At 28.9% G+C, this 20316-nt stretch overlaps 1 protein-coding gene across 4 annotated transcripts in view; it reads left to right on the plus strand.

Moving 5' to 3' along the window:
• Positions 1-19882, plus strand: part of MRP (Multidrug-Resistance like Protein 1) — a 66442-nt gene extending 46560 nt beyond the window's left edge. For all 4 annotated transcript variants that reach the window (XM_014420939.2, XM_014420935.2, XM_014420937.2 and 1 more), the window contains exons 22-31: positions 5012-5101; positions 6987-7077; positions 7850-7958; positions 8034-8160; positions 8245-8343; positions 10155-10304; positions 14641-14799; positions 16447-16613; positions 17290-17484; positions 19184-19882. In XM_014420939.2, the coding sequence (XP_014276425.1) occupies positions 5012-5101; positions 6987-7077; positions 7850-7958; positions 8034-8160; positions 8245-8343; positions 10155-10304; positions 14641-14799; positions 16447-16613; positions 17290-17484; positions 19184-19295 (1299 nt within the window). In that variant the 3' untranslated portion in view covers positions 19296-19882. The remainder of the gene's footprint in view (positions 1-5011; positions 5102-6986; positions 7078-7849; positions 7959-8033; positions 8161-8244; positions 8344-10154; positions 10305-14640; positions 14800-16446; positions 16614-17289; positions 17485-19183) is intronic.
• The last annotated feature ends 434 nt before the right edge of the window (positions 19883-20316 follow it).

The raw sequence follows: 20316 nt of genomic DNA on the forward strand, positions 1-20316 counted from the left end.
CCTTCAACTACCAAAGATAGAGAATGTATGATAATTAATAAACTATTAAATGTTCCCTTCAACTACCAAAGATAGAGAATGTATGATAATTAATAGACTATTTTTTTATATTTCACTTCGTATACAGGATTTAGGGCATCTTTTTAAATTTTTTTCCCACTGAAAGAAGTTATAAATCTTTCCAATTTATTAACTTTTGAACAAAACTTATAAATTTATATTAAATATCACAGCAAATATGTATATTGTTATTATTTAAAAATTAACAAACATCTTATTCTTAAGATGAATTTTTTCCTAATCATGAAAAATTGACTTTATTGTTCTGTTTTATATTTATTTATTATATTTTTTTTTATCATTCTTGACTGGTATCCTTACTGCTCTCTTTGGGCTTTTCTTTTTTTTTTTTTTTAATTTTTTGTATTTCAAGGATTTGCCACAACGCAAAATTGTCTTCAACCATCTGTAGATGAAATTTATTCCTAAACAAGTTTATAGTAATAAATACATTTCATTGTTCTTTGTAGTCCTGAAGAAGGTCTTAAACATGAGTTGAAATGTATATATATTGAGTGATATGTATCAATAACTTTCAATTAATGATTTCAAATTATTTTTTCAACAATTATTCTATTATATTATTGATTTTCATCTATAATTGTGTCATTTCCAACTTCCTTATTATTCTTGTAATTAGAGTAGATGCACTAGTAGTAGGCACTTTAACCAATATTTTTATTCTTTTTTAATGTTGTTAAAATTATGTTAGTTCACTCGTAGTTTTCTTTTTAATATTTTTTTTAGTTAGGTAATCTTCCCTCAAAGCTAATTTACCTTAGATTTTATTAAAGATAAATGATTATTATTTTCAAACAGAATTAATCTCACATGTACCAACTGTAGACATCAAAACTTAGAATTATAACTTCTGCAGGCAAAAGAATAATTACCACATCTAGTGATAAGTATCGAAAGGATGAGGTGTTTATTAGTAGATTCAATATGTGAAGAAAAGAGTCAGTATTGATACATAAATAAGCAAAATTTATTTGTTCAGACAATTGAAGAAGTTTTACTTATTTGTGTTTCATTACTGACCACACCCCCTCTCCTCATATTTAAAGGATGATTCAAAACAAGAAGTATACAAACTAAATTGAAAAATAGGGCCATAAAACACTAAAAACTTACATCTTATATCATTATGAATACCATGCACACCTGCAGAATTTACTGTTAATGTATAATTAAATCTACCATGGAGGGGGGAGTGGAGGGTTTGATGGCGTTTTTCAATTTTAGGCACTTTTTAAATATTTTGCTCGATTAAACTATCTGAAAGTCTCTCCTTCTCGTTTTAAGCTAATATTTCAAAAGTGATATAGGGCTGTCGCTCTCCGGGGGTGGGGGTTTAGCGGGGAAGGATTGCCTTTTTTTTAGTGTTATGATCTCCTCTTGTGAGATTGTAACATGTCGTACATCGACCAGCCTACTCGCTGTAATTGTCTGTTTGAAAAGTCAGATAAGTAAGGCTACCGTGGAGGGTTTGATTATAATATAATCATTCAAAGATTGCCTTGATTGCAAAGATTTTTAAAAAAGAAAATCGGTACTAGTGACTGTTTTAAGTGCTGCATATTTAAACTTTTATATTATAAATCGGTAGCACAGTAGCCACGGAGGAAAAGTGCGTGGTTACTAACTAAGGACCCGAGTTCGAATACGACTGGGCAGACAATTTTTGTAGCCGTGACTCAACTCCTGTGGGTTCTGGAGCCTTCCTGGGGTCCACCCAGCCTCTTAAATTGGGTACCCTTAATTGGATAAAAATCTGCCGGTCGAGCGTGATTCTGACCAAATCACCTCCTTGTACAACTGTTGGTTTAGTAACAGTACTTCCTTACAAAGTACTGAACCCCTGGCCCTTCATGGGTTGTAACCGTACAGATTTTAATTTTTTTTTAATATTATAAATCTCGAGTGTCCCCTGCTGATGCATCTACTCTAGTTTGTTCATTTATTTTTTTTCTCGTATTTTTTTATACAACCCACATAATCATTTCAAAATATTGGCAGTCACAATATATGAACCAGAATCTTCTTATTTGTTGACTGATTGCCTATGGAAAAATAATCATTGTTTTAAGTTCTCTTAATGTTTGTTTACTGTTATTTATTTACTTTTTTCTTTTTGTAGTTAAATGCTTCTCTCTTAAATTTTGTATACCACATTTACTTTACATTTCAATATCTTATTAAATTAAATATAAACAGCATTATGCTTGGCAAATTTTACTAGGCATTAAATCGACTTTATTTTCTTTTAAATTTACTTTACTTCCTCAATTATCTCAGATCGAGACAATTTGGTAATCAGTCAGAAACTTTTTTTTTTTTAATATGTAATTATACTCTATTCCCACTTACAATTAACCATTTTGTTCATTTTATAGACCTACTTATAATTCCTATTCTTTTCGGAGGAAAAATCTGGCGGTTGAGCTTGGTTTTTGACCAAAAGCATTTTAGCACAACTGTTGGTCTAGTAACTGTACTTCCTTACAAAGTACTGACCCAAATTTATATTTTTCATTTTACATAGGTTAGATAATAATTTTTTTTTCAAAAATTATAATTCTTTCCTCAGGTTATGCTGTTACCCTGGTAACAAAACTGGGTATACCCTGTTTACAAATCATAATAGATTCTTTAACCCCTTAAAAAAAAAAATCAGAGTGACTTCAACCAGTTTTTCAGTTTTTAAGTGATGTTGGTCATGGCCTCTGTCCTCAAAGATGGTCTGTCATTAGCTTTTTTCGGGTGTTATTAGCACTTATTTCTAACAAAATCATTAGTGTATTATGATTACATTGGTTTGTATATATTAATTTTATATATCAGAGAAAATGCCTGAAAGAATACTGTTTTGTATCAAAACTGTGTGATTTTGCATTTATATTGTTTGTTTCTTAAATGTTTATGAATGTAAGTTTGATCAAGTGTAAATATGATGCAAGCTAGTTTTAAATGTCTTTGAAATTCATCTGAGCGAGAATCACTGTCTCTGGTTTTTATGAACCTATTTATTTTGTATTCATAATGATCTTATGAAGCTTAATTATAAAAATGGCATAATCTGAGTAGCTGTAATTGAATATTTTATTTTTCCATATAACCTATTAACTTGTTATATATTGGTAATGTTTTATAATTAATTATTACATTTTAATAATATATTTTTAATTAAATAAAAGTTGAATTTAAACTTTTACAGTATTTTTTCCTCTCAGTAGTTTGGATTTATATGAAGTAAACGAAACAGTTTTGTCACTTTTCAATATTTACTTTTTTATTTTATCTTTAGGTTTATTTGGTAATTTGGTGAAAAATAACTATATAATTTATTATAATTTACAAGTGGGTATTCAAAATGTTATTCTATACTTCAATAACCGTAGTACGTATTCATCAAAATTATTATAACAAGTATAGTAAATTACAGGGTGTATTATAGGGTGTTTCATGGTTAAGAGTCCAAACTGTAAATATAAATTAGGTCTATATGAAACTTAGCCCTAAATCAAAACAAGAAAGATTTGATTGATAGGTCCAACGTCTTTGTTTAATTAAGAGATATTCATATCTACAAATTTTCATTTTTATGAATTATTTAGGTTATAATTAATATCTTTTCCAATTACTTCATTAATAAAGTATAAATATTAACATCCATATTAAATGGTGATCAAAGTAATTAACTTAGTATTAAGACAGGTTCGGAATCTTTCTTCCACAGCAGCAGTGGCCGAACTGCACTGGATGTGTGTTCTTCAGAAGCTCCCCGGATGTGACACCTAAAAATTCATTTGTTTAGGGTGACATTAAGTAAAAAGTCAATCATCTTAATCTTCATGAAGAGAAGGATAACTGAAACAATTATACATATCATGTGTGGTTCGGCCACTGCTATTGTGTGAGAAAAATGCCAAGCCTGTCTCAATGCCCATGGTAATCACTTACTTTAAACATTCTTTAATATTAATGTTAATGTTTGAATGTCATTAATAAAATAGTGAAAATATTTATATACTAATATCTCTTTAACTAAGTGTTAATGGACTTCATAAGGGTTTTTTTTCTTGTTTTAAGATCCTTAATTCATAATTTCAATCAGGATACCCTAACCTTGAAACACTGTAATTATTAGAGAAACAAAAAAATATTGGAAATAACTAAAAATTTTAAAAAAATTCGAAAAGATAAGAGCAAACTATGGCTTATGTTATGCATATTGAAAAATTAATTTTTTTAAAAATCATGAAAATAAAAATATTGTTAATTAATAAACACATGCCTAGTTATTTGATCAGTCAATTGGTAGTGTTCTTCTTAATATGGTAATATATATTTTAAAATGAAAATGCTCTCATTTTTATTCAAATTAAATAATCATTGTATTTATTTTATAAGATCTTGAAAACAGAGATTATTGAAACTCTCCTTTTTAGAATAAAATTACTAAAATAAGATTATTGCCCTCAAAAAAGAAGGACAATGATGATAATGGTTGTATTGTATGAAGTTATGGTATTAATTCAATACCATTATTAGTAATAATGCATCGAATAATAAAAGATAAACTGTAATTGATTATATACTTCTTTTTCCCTGAATGTATTACAAAATGAACCTGAAAATGCTATAAAAATAGATAAATAAATAAATCTTTTAAGATCCTTGACAGTGTTCTTTGTTTTTAAATAAACACCGAGATATGAAATTAAAGGCAAAAATTACTGCTATTAAACATTTTCTCTATAACCAATTTATAAAAATTGAAATTCTAGCTTTTATTTTTTTGCCAAATAACAGATTAGTATTTTAATTTTTACAAAGACTATCTTTTTTAAAATGTAAAAGCAGTTTATGCCATTTTTATTTTGTCAGAAAAATAAAATAAATTAATTTTATGGCCTTAAATGGATTACTGTATTTTTTTACCATTCAGGTTATAGGAACACTGTTCGTCATAAGCTATTCTACTCCCATATTCATTGCTGTTATTATACCTATTGGATTTCTATACTACTTTATACAGGTAAATATTTTATAATTATTTAGTTTTATACTTTCGCTATATATATTTTTTTTTATTGTCGCAAATTGGTATTTACGAAGTTGTGATAATCATTTGCATGTGTATAATTATCTATCGAGTAAATTAATTTTCATGCAGATCACAAATCAGCTTACCTTCTGTAGTAAAACAGAGTAGGAAATACAATACATTTAATCAGATAGATATAACTATGCATTATGGTGTTGTTTATAAATTTCTGTTGTTTTATTTTTTTTTTTTTACTTTATACTGTAAAATGAAGTGAGTTTCTGCCATGTGGGGGTGAGAATAGGGCAACACAGAACTAAGTAAAGGAGTCACAGCATGTTATTATTGTATCCGAAGATTCATAAAATTTATTTTTGAGTTCTGTTAAGTAAAAAAAAAAGAAATGTGTGTTATTTCCTTTCAGTAAATGGTTCAGTTTTTACCTAGCCTACACAAGGGATATAGTAAAGTTATTAAGAAGTAAATATTGAAGTTGTTGTTGGCTGGGGCTTTAGGGGATAAAACCCTAAGGTCATCAACGCCCATATTAAAGACGTATGCCCCCTGATTTTTTTATCAATTCCAAAAAAACATAAAATGTTTACTCGTTTTTCATTTGGACCTCCACATCCTTAAAACCATGGCATATATATTTCATGGAAACTACAACTCCTACATAAATACTAATTATAAACTACTTTATAGTAAGTTTAGCTAGTTTTAATTTGAGTGCTAATAGAAATCTGTACGTCTAATGATTCCTGAGATATAATTTTTCAGAAACCAAAAGTTTTAACAGAACAACTAAAAATCAACATTATGTGAATTTATTTTGGCAAATATCATGAAAATTACTACTCCTAAGAAGATAAACGTCATAAACTAATTTATAGTACATTAAAGTAGCTTTGATTTGAGTGCTGATAGACATCTATATATCTAAAATATAGATAAATTCATTGACTACTGATTTTTCAATATTTTGTTATGAAATGTTACTTTTTAAAGTATAGTGTCTCGGGAACTGCTGGACATAAACAGCTCTGTTAGGACCCACATTTTAGCAAATATACTCTACTTTAAATGATATTCTGATACTGATACTAATGTTGGGGAATGTATTCGGCAAGTGGGGTTATTAGTCTTTTATGCCAACCCCAAGAAATACCAATGAAATAATTCATATAAAATAACTATTATTCCTCCCTGTCGAACCTTTTTTGTTTTCTAATAAAATTTAAAAGGGATGGAAGCCTTGCTTCATGATGGAGGAAGCCTTACATTCTAGGATTCTATCGGAGCCCAGAAGACTATACCTCAGTGATGCTTATTTATCACTGTCTGTTATATAATATAGAGTAGTGGCTTGTTCCTCTTTCAGTTTTAGAGCTTCTTATTCTTAAAATGTTTTCTTTAAAAAAGGTTCTATTGTTGCCACTTCTTTGTCCTAAGACCACTCATTAATCTCATTATTCTAGACTACTGAACTGTTTTCAAAGAAACTTTAGGGATTTGCGGAAGTTAGTTAAGAGTTGTAGTTAGTATTGAAAGAATAAAGAATTTCAGGAAAAAATCCTTCATCATGAAGACGTGTGAGTGTTGAAAAACCAGAACAAAATAAATCCCAGGTATTTTATTAGTTATAGTGTGTAAAGGAACTGTTTAATTTTTGGTAAGGGGTGGCTAGTCCTCAGATTTGAGATTAAGCATAATAATATTTTCTTTTTCTTTGATTATAATAATATCAATATTATTATAATTATCCATTATAATAATTATCAATATTGATAATTATTATAATTATCCATTATAATAATTATCAATATTGATATTTAATTATTATTGGTAATCGATATGTTTTTATTATAATTTTCAGAGATTCTATGTCGCTACTTCTCGGCAGTTGAAAAGATTGGAATCTGTTTCTAGATCACCGATTTATTCTCACTTTGGTGAAAGTGTTTCAGGTAAAATTCATTTATTGGTCCTATAATTCATTTAATTTTATGTCTCTTTCATTCTCAAAAATATTTTAGAATAATAAACATAAATATACTTAAAGTTAAACTCAATCTTCTCTTTCCTTTACAATTTACTCTCCTCGCGACTGCCTAGTTTTGTCATCAAAGCAGTAAATTTGAAATTATCAGTGAATTTCCGTAATTCCAGATGCCATCCATATGGATTCTATTTAACTCAGTGATTTCCAACTGGATGTGGGCCACAAGAGCCTTGGGATGGGATGCAGGAGGGATTAGAAACATATAGTTTGTAAGGAATCATTGTTAGATCTGTTTTATTGTTTACTTTTTCTGATGTTTTATTTTTATTTTAAAGGTTCTAACAGGTAAGTGATCTATAAAAGTGCTTCCAAATCACTTTTGAGCAACTGGATTTTTTTTTTTTTAATATTCCTGAGGGAGTGGCGTCAGGTCGTGTATGGTTGAATATCTTAGTGGATCGTAGAATTCTTAGGGGTGGAAACCAGTGATCTAATTAACATTCAGCAACATTGAGACATCTCATTTTAGCTTATACTTCCAACTTCTAGAACTCCTTACGAACCTCGATACACCACTCTCCTAGCTTTCCCATTTTCATATCCTTTCTACACCTGTCAATTCCAATTTTGATATTAAAATTTTTTAGTTCATTCTTAATGATTATGAGGGTTTTTTTTTAAATTATTCTATTATTATAGTTCTTAAAAGTGTTAAAACATTATTTTTATATTTACAGGAGCTTCTCTCATCAGAGCTTATAGTGCTCAGGAAAGATTTATCAGGGAATCAGAAGAGAAAGTGGATTCTAATCAAGTGTGTACTTATCCCGGTATCATTGCAAATAGGTAAGGTCTAAATTTCAATTATTTTTGGTTAATATTTTTTTTTTTATTTTATTATATGAAATGTAATTTTTTAAGGTGGCTTGCTGTGCGACTTGAAATGGTTGGTAATTTAATCATTTTTTTCTCTGCCTTGTTTGCGGTATTTGGTAGAGACTCTCTAACACCTGGTCTTGTTGGTCTTTCTGTCAGTTATTCTTTACAAGTAAATTGATTTTATTAAATTTTATTTGTAGAAGCATTTTTATCTAATCTTTGAGATTGTTCATTTTTTTTTTTTTATTTGTAGATTACACAAACATTAAATTGGTTGGTCAGAATGACTGCAGATGTTGAAACTAATATCGTCGCAGTAGAAAGGATTAAGGAATATGCCGATACACCCCAGGTAATTTTAAATGTGATCGTCTGTTTTGAATTAATTATTGAATTTCTTCTATTTTGGCTTCATTGATTAGTCTAAGAATTTATTGCTATTTTATCTGAATAATTTAATTTTGCATCTGTTGAATTTAGTTGTTATAACGGATAAAGATTTGTTCAAAATAATTTGATCAATGTCAATTAAAATATAAACTAAATGAGTGCAAGAAATTTCCTCCAGTCATTCAAATGTTTAATTTTAACTATATTGATATCAAACTTTCAAATGGATCCAATCAATCTCTGTATAGTACATACTCATATCTAGCAATAGCAAAGCATTGCAGGCTCAGCTAATAACAAAAATACAAATCTACATGTTTAATGAATGAATTTTTAAAAATTAATTTAGGAATCATTTTGCATAAGATTTTATTTCATTGTTTATTAACCAATGTTTTTATTTGTATTTATAAACTATAGCAGGGGTGCAGGGGTGGACATGTATTAAGCTGACAAGAGTTTTTTTGGTGGCCCTCCTAGCCAGTCAAAACAATCTGCTTTGAAACTAGATTTCTTATCATTGGTGATTAAAGAATCGTCTTGTATTTTCCAATAAGGTGGCCACACATACTTAACATGCTACAGTACCTAGTACTTTTAAATTCTTATGTGAAGTGTAAACACAATCAATAGTACTGTTGTGATTTCAATTTTTTCTTTGCAACTACGAATGCATAGATTTCCAAATTTAGTAAATCCTCTCTAACAAAACAAAATAAAGAATACTGTTTGTTAAATGAAGAATGAATTAGTGAATTTTTTTTTTGTATTACAGTCTGTTTGTTTATTATGCCATGAAATGATTTTAGTTTCTATGGATTACAATCTGAAATAACACTACAAATTCAAATGCAAACTTTCCTAGGGGAGCAGAGGCTCTGTCAGCTGAGCCTGGCTGGGCCTGGGGCAGAATAATCCTGCAGGGCTCCTCCCGTTCAATATCTCATCTGTTTTATTTTTTTTTCAGTTATACTAATAAAATATGAATTAATATTTATTATGAAAACAAAACTGAATACTGCATAATAATAACAAAAGTTTATTATTTTATATCCACAAGCGTTTACGATTTAACATCAAAATGTTTTTAATCATCTTTCATCGGGCCAAGAAAGAACTCAAAATAAAAGCAGTAGAGTTTGAGAAAATGCTGAAGGAGCAAAAAACATAATTTACTGAGCTTATTTTGCAATATCCATAATTGCTTACAACTTTGTTAAATATAACAAACTTAGACTAGATGGTAGAGCAGAGCTTGAAGATCTATAAGAATAAATATAGATGCTCTTCGACACATGTTAACTTTCAGACTGTGATGAGAATCTCAATTAACAATCTCAGTCTTGATTTCAAAAGAATTGTTTATATGTCTTATAGGGTACATTTGTCTCATAACTTGACATAACTTATTCTAAAATTAAATGTTCTGGCAGCTATAAATGATATAAAATAAGTTTAATAATTAAATTTAATTAAACTGTCACTATTTTATTTAATTTATAATTATTTATTTTTAAGTAAATTTTTTTCTTTTCTGAAATACTAAATTAACTAATGAATGCGACCACATTAAAGGTGCAACCCTCCACTAACCTCCATTTCCACAGAGTGGTCTGCTAGCGAAAAACAATTACCCACCCATGAACTAAAGTCATTGTCAATTAAAGATATTTCTGTTTAAAAGTAAAAACAGAATCATTATTATTAAGTTTAGAAATATTTCTTTTAGAGAAATAACGTATGTAAATCCAAAGTTTATTGTATTTGTTCTAGGAAGCACCTTGGGAAATCACTCCTAGCTTAGTAGGATCAGAATGGCCTGACACAGGAAAAGTTGAATTTGTCGACTTCAAAGTTCGATACAGGGAAGGACTTGATTTGGTTCTTAAAGGACTGAAATTTGAAATATCTGGTGGTGAAAAGGTAACAGGTTTTTCAAAGAATAATGAGGAATACTTGTAATAATGGTATTAAGTGATTTTTATTTCCCTTTTGGTTTAATTGTCTTAATTAATAAATAAGTTAATAAAGTTTTCTTTAATTCATATGAATCATTGTTAATTAAATTTACTTTGATCTTTTGCCATGCCACGAACTCTGTTTGATAGAGGTGTCTTAATTAGGTTTTGTGGAAATGATTAATTAACTCTTTGATAGCTCTCATAGCCCTACTACTTGCTTCCAAAATAAATCATATATAATATCAGTCATTTTCAGTGTTTCAAGTTTATTTATGATGATTGGAATTATTCACTCTTCTTTCTTTCTTAAGTGAGTTAGCTAAAATTATATTAAACTTTTTTTAACTTTTAAATTCAAGTTTTCGACAGAAATACATGTTTTAAAGTCCCTTGAGTCCAAATAACCTAGTCTCTCAAAATGGTGTTTATGAACAGCATAGATAAAAAATGAAAAGTCATGCGAAACTGAAAATACATATTTAAGACTGGTACATCTCTGTGATGTTACAATAATTTTTTCAATAAAACCAACTTACCGGAAGTGCCACTTAACCAAATCTTCCTCTAAAGTATCTTTAATTTTGTTTATTTGAAATAAATAACCAGTACTCATTGTTAGCAGTAGTAAACAATGGTTTACTTACAATATTTAGAATTTGTTGAATATTTAAAGGAAAAATGGAGGCAGGAGTTCTGAGCTTGGAAAATATAAAAAAGCTAAGGCCACTCAATCCCTCCTCATCTCCAAAATATGTGCACTTCACTATCTTTTGTTTAATTATTGTATTCTTTGTAGGAACTAAGTTGCTATTCGTTATTCCCATCTCGAGTAACCCAAAAATATAAATTTTTATAGCAACAGAAAAATTAAAAATTTACTTTCACTTTCTCTTAATGAAATATTTTGTCACCCTAAATAATAAACAAATAGATGTTTTGAAACATTTGAGACCAATTTCATCTCAAAGTAGAGTGGTGAGCGAAAGTTGTGTTGTGTAGTGCGTGAACTTTGCCAGATATTTTATATCATATCATACATTCAATATATATGCATTTAATACTTATTTATTTATTCATTTTTATAGAATTGGAATATGCAGCATAAAAAAATTCATTAGTTTGAAACAGGGAAGTGTTAGACAAATAAATATCGCTATAGGTTCCTCAGACTTACTTGTCATGGTGTGGAAATATTTTTATGATTTATTTACTTAATGATAATACTGATTTACTCATGATAATACTTTTTGTGAGAGAGTCATTAGCTCCTTAGGATTTATTTTGTACAATACTCATTAGTTTTATTTTTTCATTATTTCCTAAATATTAACTAATAATTTGTGAAAATTATGATTTCCTGAAGGTCAAAAAAGTAGGGGAAAAAACAATTTTTTTAATACATATATCTATTCTCTTCTTGGACATTTCAGTGATCCTGTACCCTCCTCTTCTGCATAGTAATAGTATATATCAGTGTTTGTTTTGAAAACAGTACATTTACAATTTTATGCAATTTACTAGTTTCATTTCTGGTAATGAATGGAGAAAACAATTATTCAATAAAACAGTATTTTAAAATTATATTTTACTTATTAATATGCTACAATTATCAGTATAATAATAAATTTTAATGTTTATAACAACTAAACGTATTGTAAGAGAGGCCAAGAAAAAGTCATGGGAAGAATTCAGAAAATGCCTTGACAAGGATTACAGAGAGAATATAAAGATCTTTTGGAAAAAAAAGTAAAAGCATTTAAGAGTAAAACTTCCAAAGAGATCAGAAACATAAAAGATGAAAGGAGGCATATGATCTCAGGCCCAGAAAACGTCTTGGATAGATGAAGACAATGACAATACTATTCTTTGCAGTTCTCTGACCACATACTTGAAGAAGAGTTAGCGAACACTCAGGAGGAAGGAGAAGGATATGATACGATATAGGAGGAAGATATAGAAAGGGCTATAGATCGTTTGAAGCTAGGTACAGCACCAGGCGGAGATGGAATTTTTCCAGAATTTATCAAATACAGAGGTAATAAAATGAAAAAAATCACTGCAAGCACTTTTTCAAAAGACATGGGACAGTAAGGTTATTCCGAACAACTGGGAATATAATATCATAGTGCTAATTCATAAGAAAGATAGTACAACAGAATGTGGTAACTATAGACCAATATGCTTATCTCAAGTAATGTACAAACTGAATACCACAATTTTAGGAAGCAGGTTATGGGCATTGATAGAGACTAGAAGAACACCTGGCTGGATTCCGACGTGGAAGACAAACCCAGAATCACATATTCGCTCCCAGAACTATCGTAGAAAAGGTGTGGGATAGAAATCAGAGCAATGAATTATATAGCTTTTTTGGACCTAATTCAGTGCCCCGATATGAAATCTGGAGGGCACTTAAAGCCAAAAGAATTCCCACAGAACTGGAAGTGATTAAATCAACCTATCAAAGCCCTAAAGGAATAGTTCGTATCAATGGCCGAGAGTCAAAGCCATTTTCTCTGGAAAGAGGTGTTAAACAAGGAGATAGCCTCAGTCTAATATTATTTATTGTCTTTATGGATGAAATCCACAAAATATGCGGGAGAAGAATGGCTTGGACTGTAGTCGGTATATGGAACATGAATACGGTACAAGTACAGGCGTTTCTATATGCAGACGATATTGTGCTGGTGACAGACTCTAAGGAAAAATTGCAACAGCCCATTATAGAATGGTGAGAGGAACTCGCCCGCAAAGGAACAAGTATTAACAGTTGCAAGAGCAAAGTTATGACTGTTGCCAGAGATGACGTGGACATGGGCAATGTACAAATAGTTTGCATTAATGAAGTATTGGAAACAGTGGATTCCTTTACCTACCTTGAAACAATTTTCAATAAATCTGGCAAAATAGACCAAGAAGTGTCCAATAGGATAAATAAATCGAATAGTATTTATTACCAGATATGCAATACTATTGTGGTAGGTAAGGATATCAAGCTCTATATCTTTAATGTAATATATCTTCCAACTATTATATGGCAGTGAAAGTTGGGTGACCCAAGAGAAGCACATGAGCAGGATTACGGCTGCTGAAATGTGATTTTTACGAAGAATATTGGGCAAAACTAGGAGAGATAGGATAAGGAATGAAAGAATAAGGGAAGAGCTTCAGATCCCATCAGTAAAATCAGTGATTGAACACCGACAGCTCCAATGGTATGGACACATCTGTAGAATGGGGGAAGACAGAGTGCCAATAAAATGTATGGAGGCAAGGCCGACAGGTAGGAGACCACGTGGCAGACCTGGAAGGAGCTATATGGAACATATCCAACGACTAGGTCTGGAAAGAGAAAAAACGCTGGCTCAGATGAAGATACTTGCCATGGACCGAGATGTGTGGACCAAGTGGTTAGAGGCTCCTCCACGCTGAAAGGCACCTAAGGAGGATAAGAAAGAAGAAGAATGTTTATAACATTTATTCTTATGATGTACAATATACTTTTAATACAGTGAATTATATTTTGCTGAAGAGGAGAATACAGCAGCATTGCCGAAATGGTCCAGAATAGAATAAATGTGTATATTAAAAACATTGTACTTTTATTCAAAGTTTTTGACCTTTTAGGCAATTATAATTTTTAAAAAAAGTATAGGTAATATAATGAAACAAATTAATATGAGATGATTGGGGTGCGGTTAATTGATAACGCAAATAAGTAAAAACTTATTCACTAGTTCTAATGTTTCAGCCAGAATTTTTGGTATTTATCAAGATAACAGTCAAAATGATTCAATGGAATTAAAGAAAAAAAAATAAAATAAGAAGATAAGAGATAATTAGTAATAATAATAATAGATAAGTAGTATTGAAGACAATGTATTGTGTAATATTACAAGAATATTGAAAATGTATATAATAAAATACAGGGAAAAGAGAAGTATTAAAATTAAGAATGAAAACAGAAAAAAAAAAAATATTGTATATTATTATAATAATTTTTTTTCAGACACTATTTTCCCTGTATTTTATTATATACAGTTTCAATATCCTTATAGTATTACACCATTCATTTTCTTTAATACTACTTATGTACCTATATTATCTGTTATCTTCTTTTTGTTCTTAGGCTTGATGAAGGCCTGAAATTCTGGCCGAAACATTGGAACTAATAATTAAGTTTTTACTTATTTGTCTTCTTCACTGATCTCACCTCTAATCATCTTCTCCTCATATATATAGCCCACTGTGAATTATCTACTTATCATTACGAAACAAATTAATAATCTGTGTATTAGGTTGGAATCGTCGGCCGGACTGGAGCTGGTAAATCTTCTTTAACTCTGAGCTTATTCAGAATAATTGAATCAGCTGATGGAAAAATCATGATTGATGGTATTGACATTTCCAATCTGGGTCTCCACTCCTTGAGATCTCGTCTTACTATCATTCCTCAGGTCATTGTTATTCATTATTAATTGTTTGTATTGCTAAGAGAATAATTTTAAAAGTATAATCATCAAAATGCTTTGATACATATATCACTAATTAATGATATTATTTATTCTTTTATTTAAGAATGTTTTTAAATAATTTTTGAAAATAAATAAAAATTTATAAGTTATGGATTGTTCTAGTTATATTATCAATAAATTCATAATGAACTTATACAACTGTTACTTGATGAAAGAGAAATTTAGAGCTTAAGTGGATCAGTTCTATTAATTGTAGTTCAGAGATAATTAAAGTTAAAATTTATTAATGCTAATTGAATCCTAATATGATTTAGAGGATTATTTATTTATTTTTTTAATACTGTTATAGTACGAAGGCTGACTTAAATACAGATTATAATTTAAAAATTAAAAAACTATAGCCAAGTTGGCTTGATTCATTCTTTGACATTGTATGATAGGCTTTGAGGATTTCAGACACTGTTGCTTCCTGTTGAAGCATAGCAATAGGAGGTTGTTGGTTCACTGTGGTTCTGAAAATATAAAACTTTAACAAGTATTAATAACCAATAAACAAATTTTGTTGAACTTGATCCACTCCATAGTACAGGGGCTGATGCATAAGATTCATCTCATAGAACATACGTCTGCAAATAATTTTAAAAATTAATTTATATTACACTTAACACCAAAAACGAATTTCTAGCAGTTCTAAAACTTAATAATTTAATAAAGTAATGAATTAGTTTTTTTTTCCTGTAATTCCTAAACAGTACATCCTAGCGAAACATTTATGGCATAAGAAATTAAACAGCATCAAAAGAGTTATCATTTGTTCATCATCAGTATGTTAAGGTTAATATATTAATTCCATCAAGTAGTATGTATCTAACCGTAAGCCATCATAAATCAAAAAATGAAATTCCTTTTATATTTCGCCCAAACTTAGAGGTAATACTACTTATGAATCCAAACTTGACATGGAAATGCATTTCTGCCGGTCCTGAAATGGTTACTTAGCATCAATTATTTTGATCAAGTAACGAATAAGAAATTTTTGTTCTTTTTTTGTTTTTTAGCCTATAAGGTCTAAACGTTGGTTTCTAGTGAAAAGCCATAATAAAATATTAAATTATTTCTTGAATGAGTGTCATAAAGTAATAAGGTATGGTCATAAACCACCTGCGCCAGTTATTATTTCTTATTCCAATAGATGATTTGTTGAAGTCAGATTACAACCAGAAGAGGTGGTTTACTACCATGCCACTTAACCAAATGATTACTTTATGGTACTCACTTCACACTTAATTTGTTTTATTCTAGCTTTTTAAATAGAATCCAATATTTAGGACTTATAAGCAAAAAAAAAAATTTGTTACTTTAAAATTATGAACCTAATTAGTAAGATTTCAAACAGCCAAAAATACATTTCCGTTTAAATGTGATAGAAACTAAGTTTTATAATTATTTGCAGATGTATGTCCTGCATTGATTTCGTGTACTCTTAGTTCTGAACACCTCTACTATTTATATGTTATTAAAGATACTTTCAAACAATTATATTTGTTTATATTGTCTTGTGATACAATAAAAATATTTTTGTGTATTATATCATAAAAATTAAAACATTTTTTCATTCTATGCTTTCAGGATCCTGTATTGTTTTCTGGAACATTACGAATGAATTTGGATCCATTCTCTCATTTCAATGATGAACAAGTTTGGCGGGCACTTGAGCTTGCTCATCTTAAAACTTTTGCTAAAGGACTTCCTGCTGGTTTGCAGCATGAAGTCTCTGAGGGAGGAGATAACTTGAGGTGAAAATTCAAAATAATTATTTTTTTTTTGTTCTTTCAGTTTGTCTGATAATTACACTATACTTCTTTCTTTATATTAAATGTTTTAAATATATTATTAACAAAAATATTACTAACAGCATATCTCGCGTTCAGGCTGATCTTGAGAATTTGGGTTTCGATTGGGGTCATTGAACACAAACCTGTGTAGACAGTAATTAGTGGCATCAGTGTCGAATCTTTGGGTCAGTTAAACCTGTTTAAATGCCAAGGTTTTAAAATATTTAATTTCTCTTAACCAGAAAAATAAGTTTAATCAAATGTCTAAATAAACTTTTCTTTACATTAATGATGTAGGAGTGGTGAGGTCTAGGAGAATTTTATTCAATAGTCTTGCATTTGAGATAATTTTAAAATTAACTCTATACATTTTTTCTTATACTACAAAAAAAAAAACTGTTAAGAGCAAATTTATTGAAGTAGTATTAGTTTAGAAATAGAAAAAATAAATAAATGTCATTGACAAAAGGGCCAATTTCTTGTAATTAAAATTAATTTCTTAGAAGTTGATCATAAGTAGAATTAATTGATATTTCAGTTGTGTAATTTGCTCATTATTTTCAATTCATGTTAAATAAAATACTTACAATTTATTTTTCTTCCATGATATTTTTATACTTTAATTTTTGTTTTTCAGCGTCGGTCAACGTCAGCTCATCTGCCTTGCCCGTGCTCTTCTCCGTAAAACTAAGGTTTTGATATTAGATGAAGCAACAGCAGCTGTTGATTTAGAAACTGATGATCTTATACAGAAAACTATTCGAAGTGAGTTTTCATCATGCACTGTCCTCACTATTGCGCACAGGATAAACACTATTATGGACTCTGACAGGTAAGATCAGATTATGCTTTGATGTTAATGGTTTAATGTTTTGCATATTTATAAATGTTTTATTTACTTTGATATTAGGGAAACAAGAAACAGAAATATCTCTATTTAAATTATTAACTTAATCTTGACAAACGGCTAATAAACTGAAATCAAATGTTGAAAAGATTATAGCTCATCTTCATTAGCTCTAAAACTCTATGATAAAAGTTCATTCATTTACGGGAAACTATTATTTTAGTCCTATTCCCTCCTACTCTCTGTATTTAGGACATTTAAACGATAATTTCTACCTCATGGTTCTAACTTCTGGAATCCTTTCAGAGCCTTGATTAACCTCTCCCTTACACTTACCAGTTTCAAATACATCCCATCTCTTCCTACATCTGTTTTAAATTTAATCAAATATCTATATAGTTACAATAAAATATATATATTGGGGTACCATTTTTCATTGAATATTTATTTTATTTAATAATATAACTCCTCCACTCCATAAGGTATACGCTTACGTTCCTGATGAAAGGAAGTAGAATTCCAGAAGGGTATATTCACACTTTGGAGTATCAAATTACGCTAAGTGGTCTCTCTGGGCTTTCATAGGCCATCAAAAGATTGTAGAAGACATTAGCTTTTAGTGGATTAGAAAATTCTGTTGTAATCTTTATTAATTCAAATAATACATTTATGGATATTACAATATATGACATGGTTGTTACATTTGTAGAATTGAAGTATTTACAAGAAATAAAAAATATATCAATAAACGATATTTGTCTGATGATCGTAGTTAATGTTTTAGCTGGTAGGTTGCATCATGTTGGCCTATAGTTATTCACACGGCTCTAAGTAGTTATAGTATTGACGAGGAGATAATGGTGTCCCTATAATATAACGATTTAAAGTCATTTCCAATTTTTATCTCTATTTTGTTTACCATTTTATGTTCAAAATAAGTGTGAGATATACTTTGAGTCTTAAAAAGCTCGAACCATTTATTTCATATACATAAAATATTAAGTTTTATAAGCTCTGAGAGTAGGCATATATTATCAAACAAATTATGACCGTTATGTCTAGGTTTCACTGAGAAGATCGTTGTTTCGATGACCTTAAGAATTTAATCTTTAAAATTGTATTATTTAAAATACCTAAATTATAAAATGTTTAAATAACATAGAAATTGATTAAATAAGTTTTTATTTTTTTTAAATGCATTAAACTGCTAATTAATACATATAATAAACCTTTATATTATAGAACTTATTTCTATATCTAAATGATTTATAATTAAAAACTACAACGCAAATTTATAATCTTTTCAAATCCAAACCATACATATTATATTAGACACACCAAAACAATAATATTTTTGTTTTATTATTGAAATTAACTAATATTTATCCTATTTTCCATAAGATGTATTTTTCATTATTTTCTTATATTGCTTTTTGACAATGTCTATTGTTTATGATTACAGTTAATATTTTTAGTTTTATTTTAGTATAGATGTAAAATAGCAATATATATAAAGAGTATTTTATTAACTTCTTAATATATTTGTGAATTTTATTTATATAATCAAAATTTTAGTTTTTGGGTCATACATTTACTAGTTTGGGGTTCATGCATCTTTATTTATTTTAATGATTACTAGTTTGAGTTAATTAATGTTCTAATTTATTTATTTTATATTTTTCAGAGTCTTGGTATTAGATCGTGGAGTAGTTGTTGAGTTTGATGCTCCACATGTTCTTTTGAAAAATAGATCCTCAATTTTCTATGGCATGGCTCATGATGCTGGTTTGGTTTAACAATGTGTGTGTACATCATAAATCAGAACAATTTTGATAACAAATCTCTCATTCGTGTCTCTCTGCATTCCTATTGTGTTGCTCGTACAAACGATCCCACATCACTAAATTGAGAATTGCTTTGATGATACTGTCTTTCAAATAATGTGTCTTAAGCAAAATTTTTCATTTATATTTGCTCTGTATAAAGATATTAGTTGTTTTTACTTTTGAAGGAGGAATATGTAAGGAAAATTGAAAGCTTGAAGAGAAATTTAAATAAATTATTAATTGTTAAGAAAAGAGAGAATCTGTAAACTGCCTTTAGTTTTAGTTAAGAATGGATCTTATGAGGGTGCTCTTTTAACATATGGCTATTTTTAGCTCCATGTCGTTGTACTTATACTGTTACATTAATAAAACAATAAACCAAGCTTTTTAAAAGAAAATAAGTCAATTTAGAATTAATTTAACCACTCTGATGTCTTTCTAAGAAAAAGTTTTTGTTATTAATGTTGGTTCTACCTCATAATGTTTCTGTTCCTTTTTATAACTTTTAGTATTATTTTGTATTTTTAATAAAAATATTGTTTCTACTTTTTTTTTTTCTGTTACTTAAAAGCATCACATGTTTAATTTAAGTAAAAGTACTTAGATCATTTTATTTGTACTTAGCAAATCTCCTTATTTATAAGTCTATGTGAATTTAAATTATATATATTGTAATAAATACACAAATATATTTAAAACATTGTTGTAAATGTTTCTATATTCACAACCCTATTAATGACTATTTTACAGACTGCCAACATATGATGATAATATTTGATTATTTGAACATAATATTGTGTAAATATTATTTATTAAGTTGAGATATTACGAAAATTTGAAACACATATTTAACTCTATATTTTCTGAGAAAGACCATTTAGTCAAAAAATCTAGTGCAGTGCACACATCATAGAACTTTCAAGAATAACAGCTTAAGAAAAGATAACGAAGCTGCATACTTATGAATGCGATGGAAGAGATCGGAGCAGTC

Source organism: Halyomorpha halys, unplaced genomic scaffold, assembly GCF_000696795.3.
Source record: "Halyomorpha halys isolate HHAL.00 unplaced genomic scaffold, Hhal_1.1 Scaffold299.1, whole genome shotgun sequence".
NCBI classification, from domain to species: domain Eukaryota; kingdom Metazoa; phylum Arthropoda; class Insecta; order Hemiptera; family Pentatomidae; genus Halyomorpha; species Halyomorpha halys.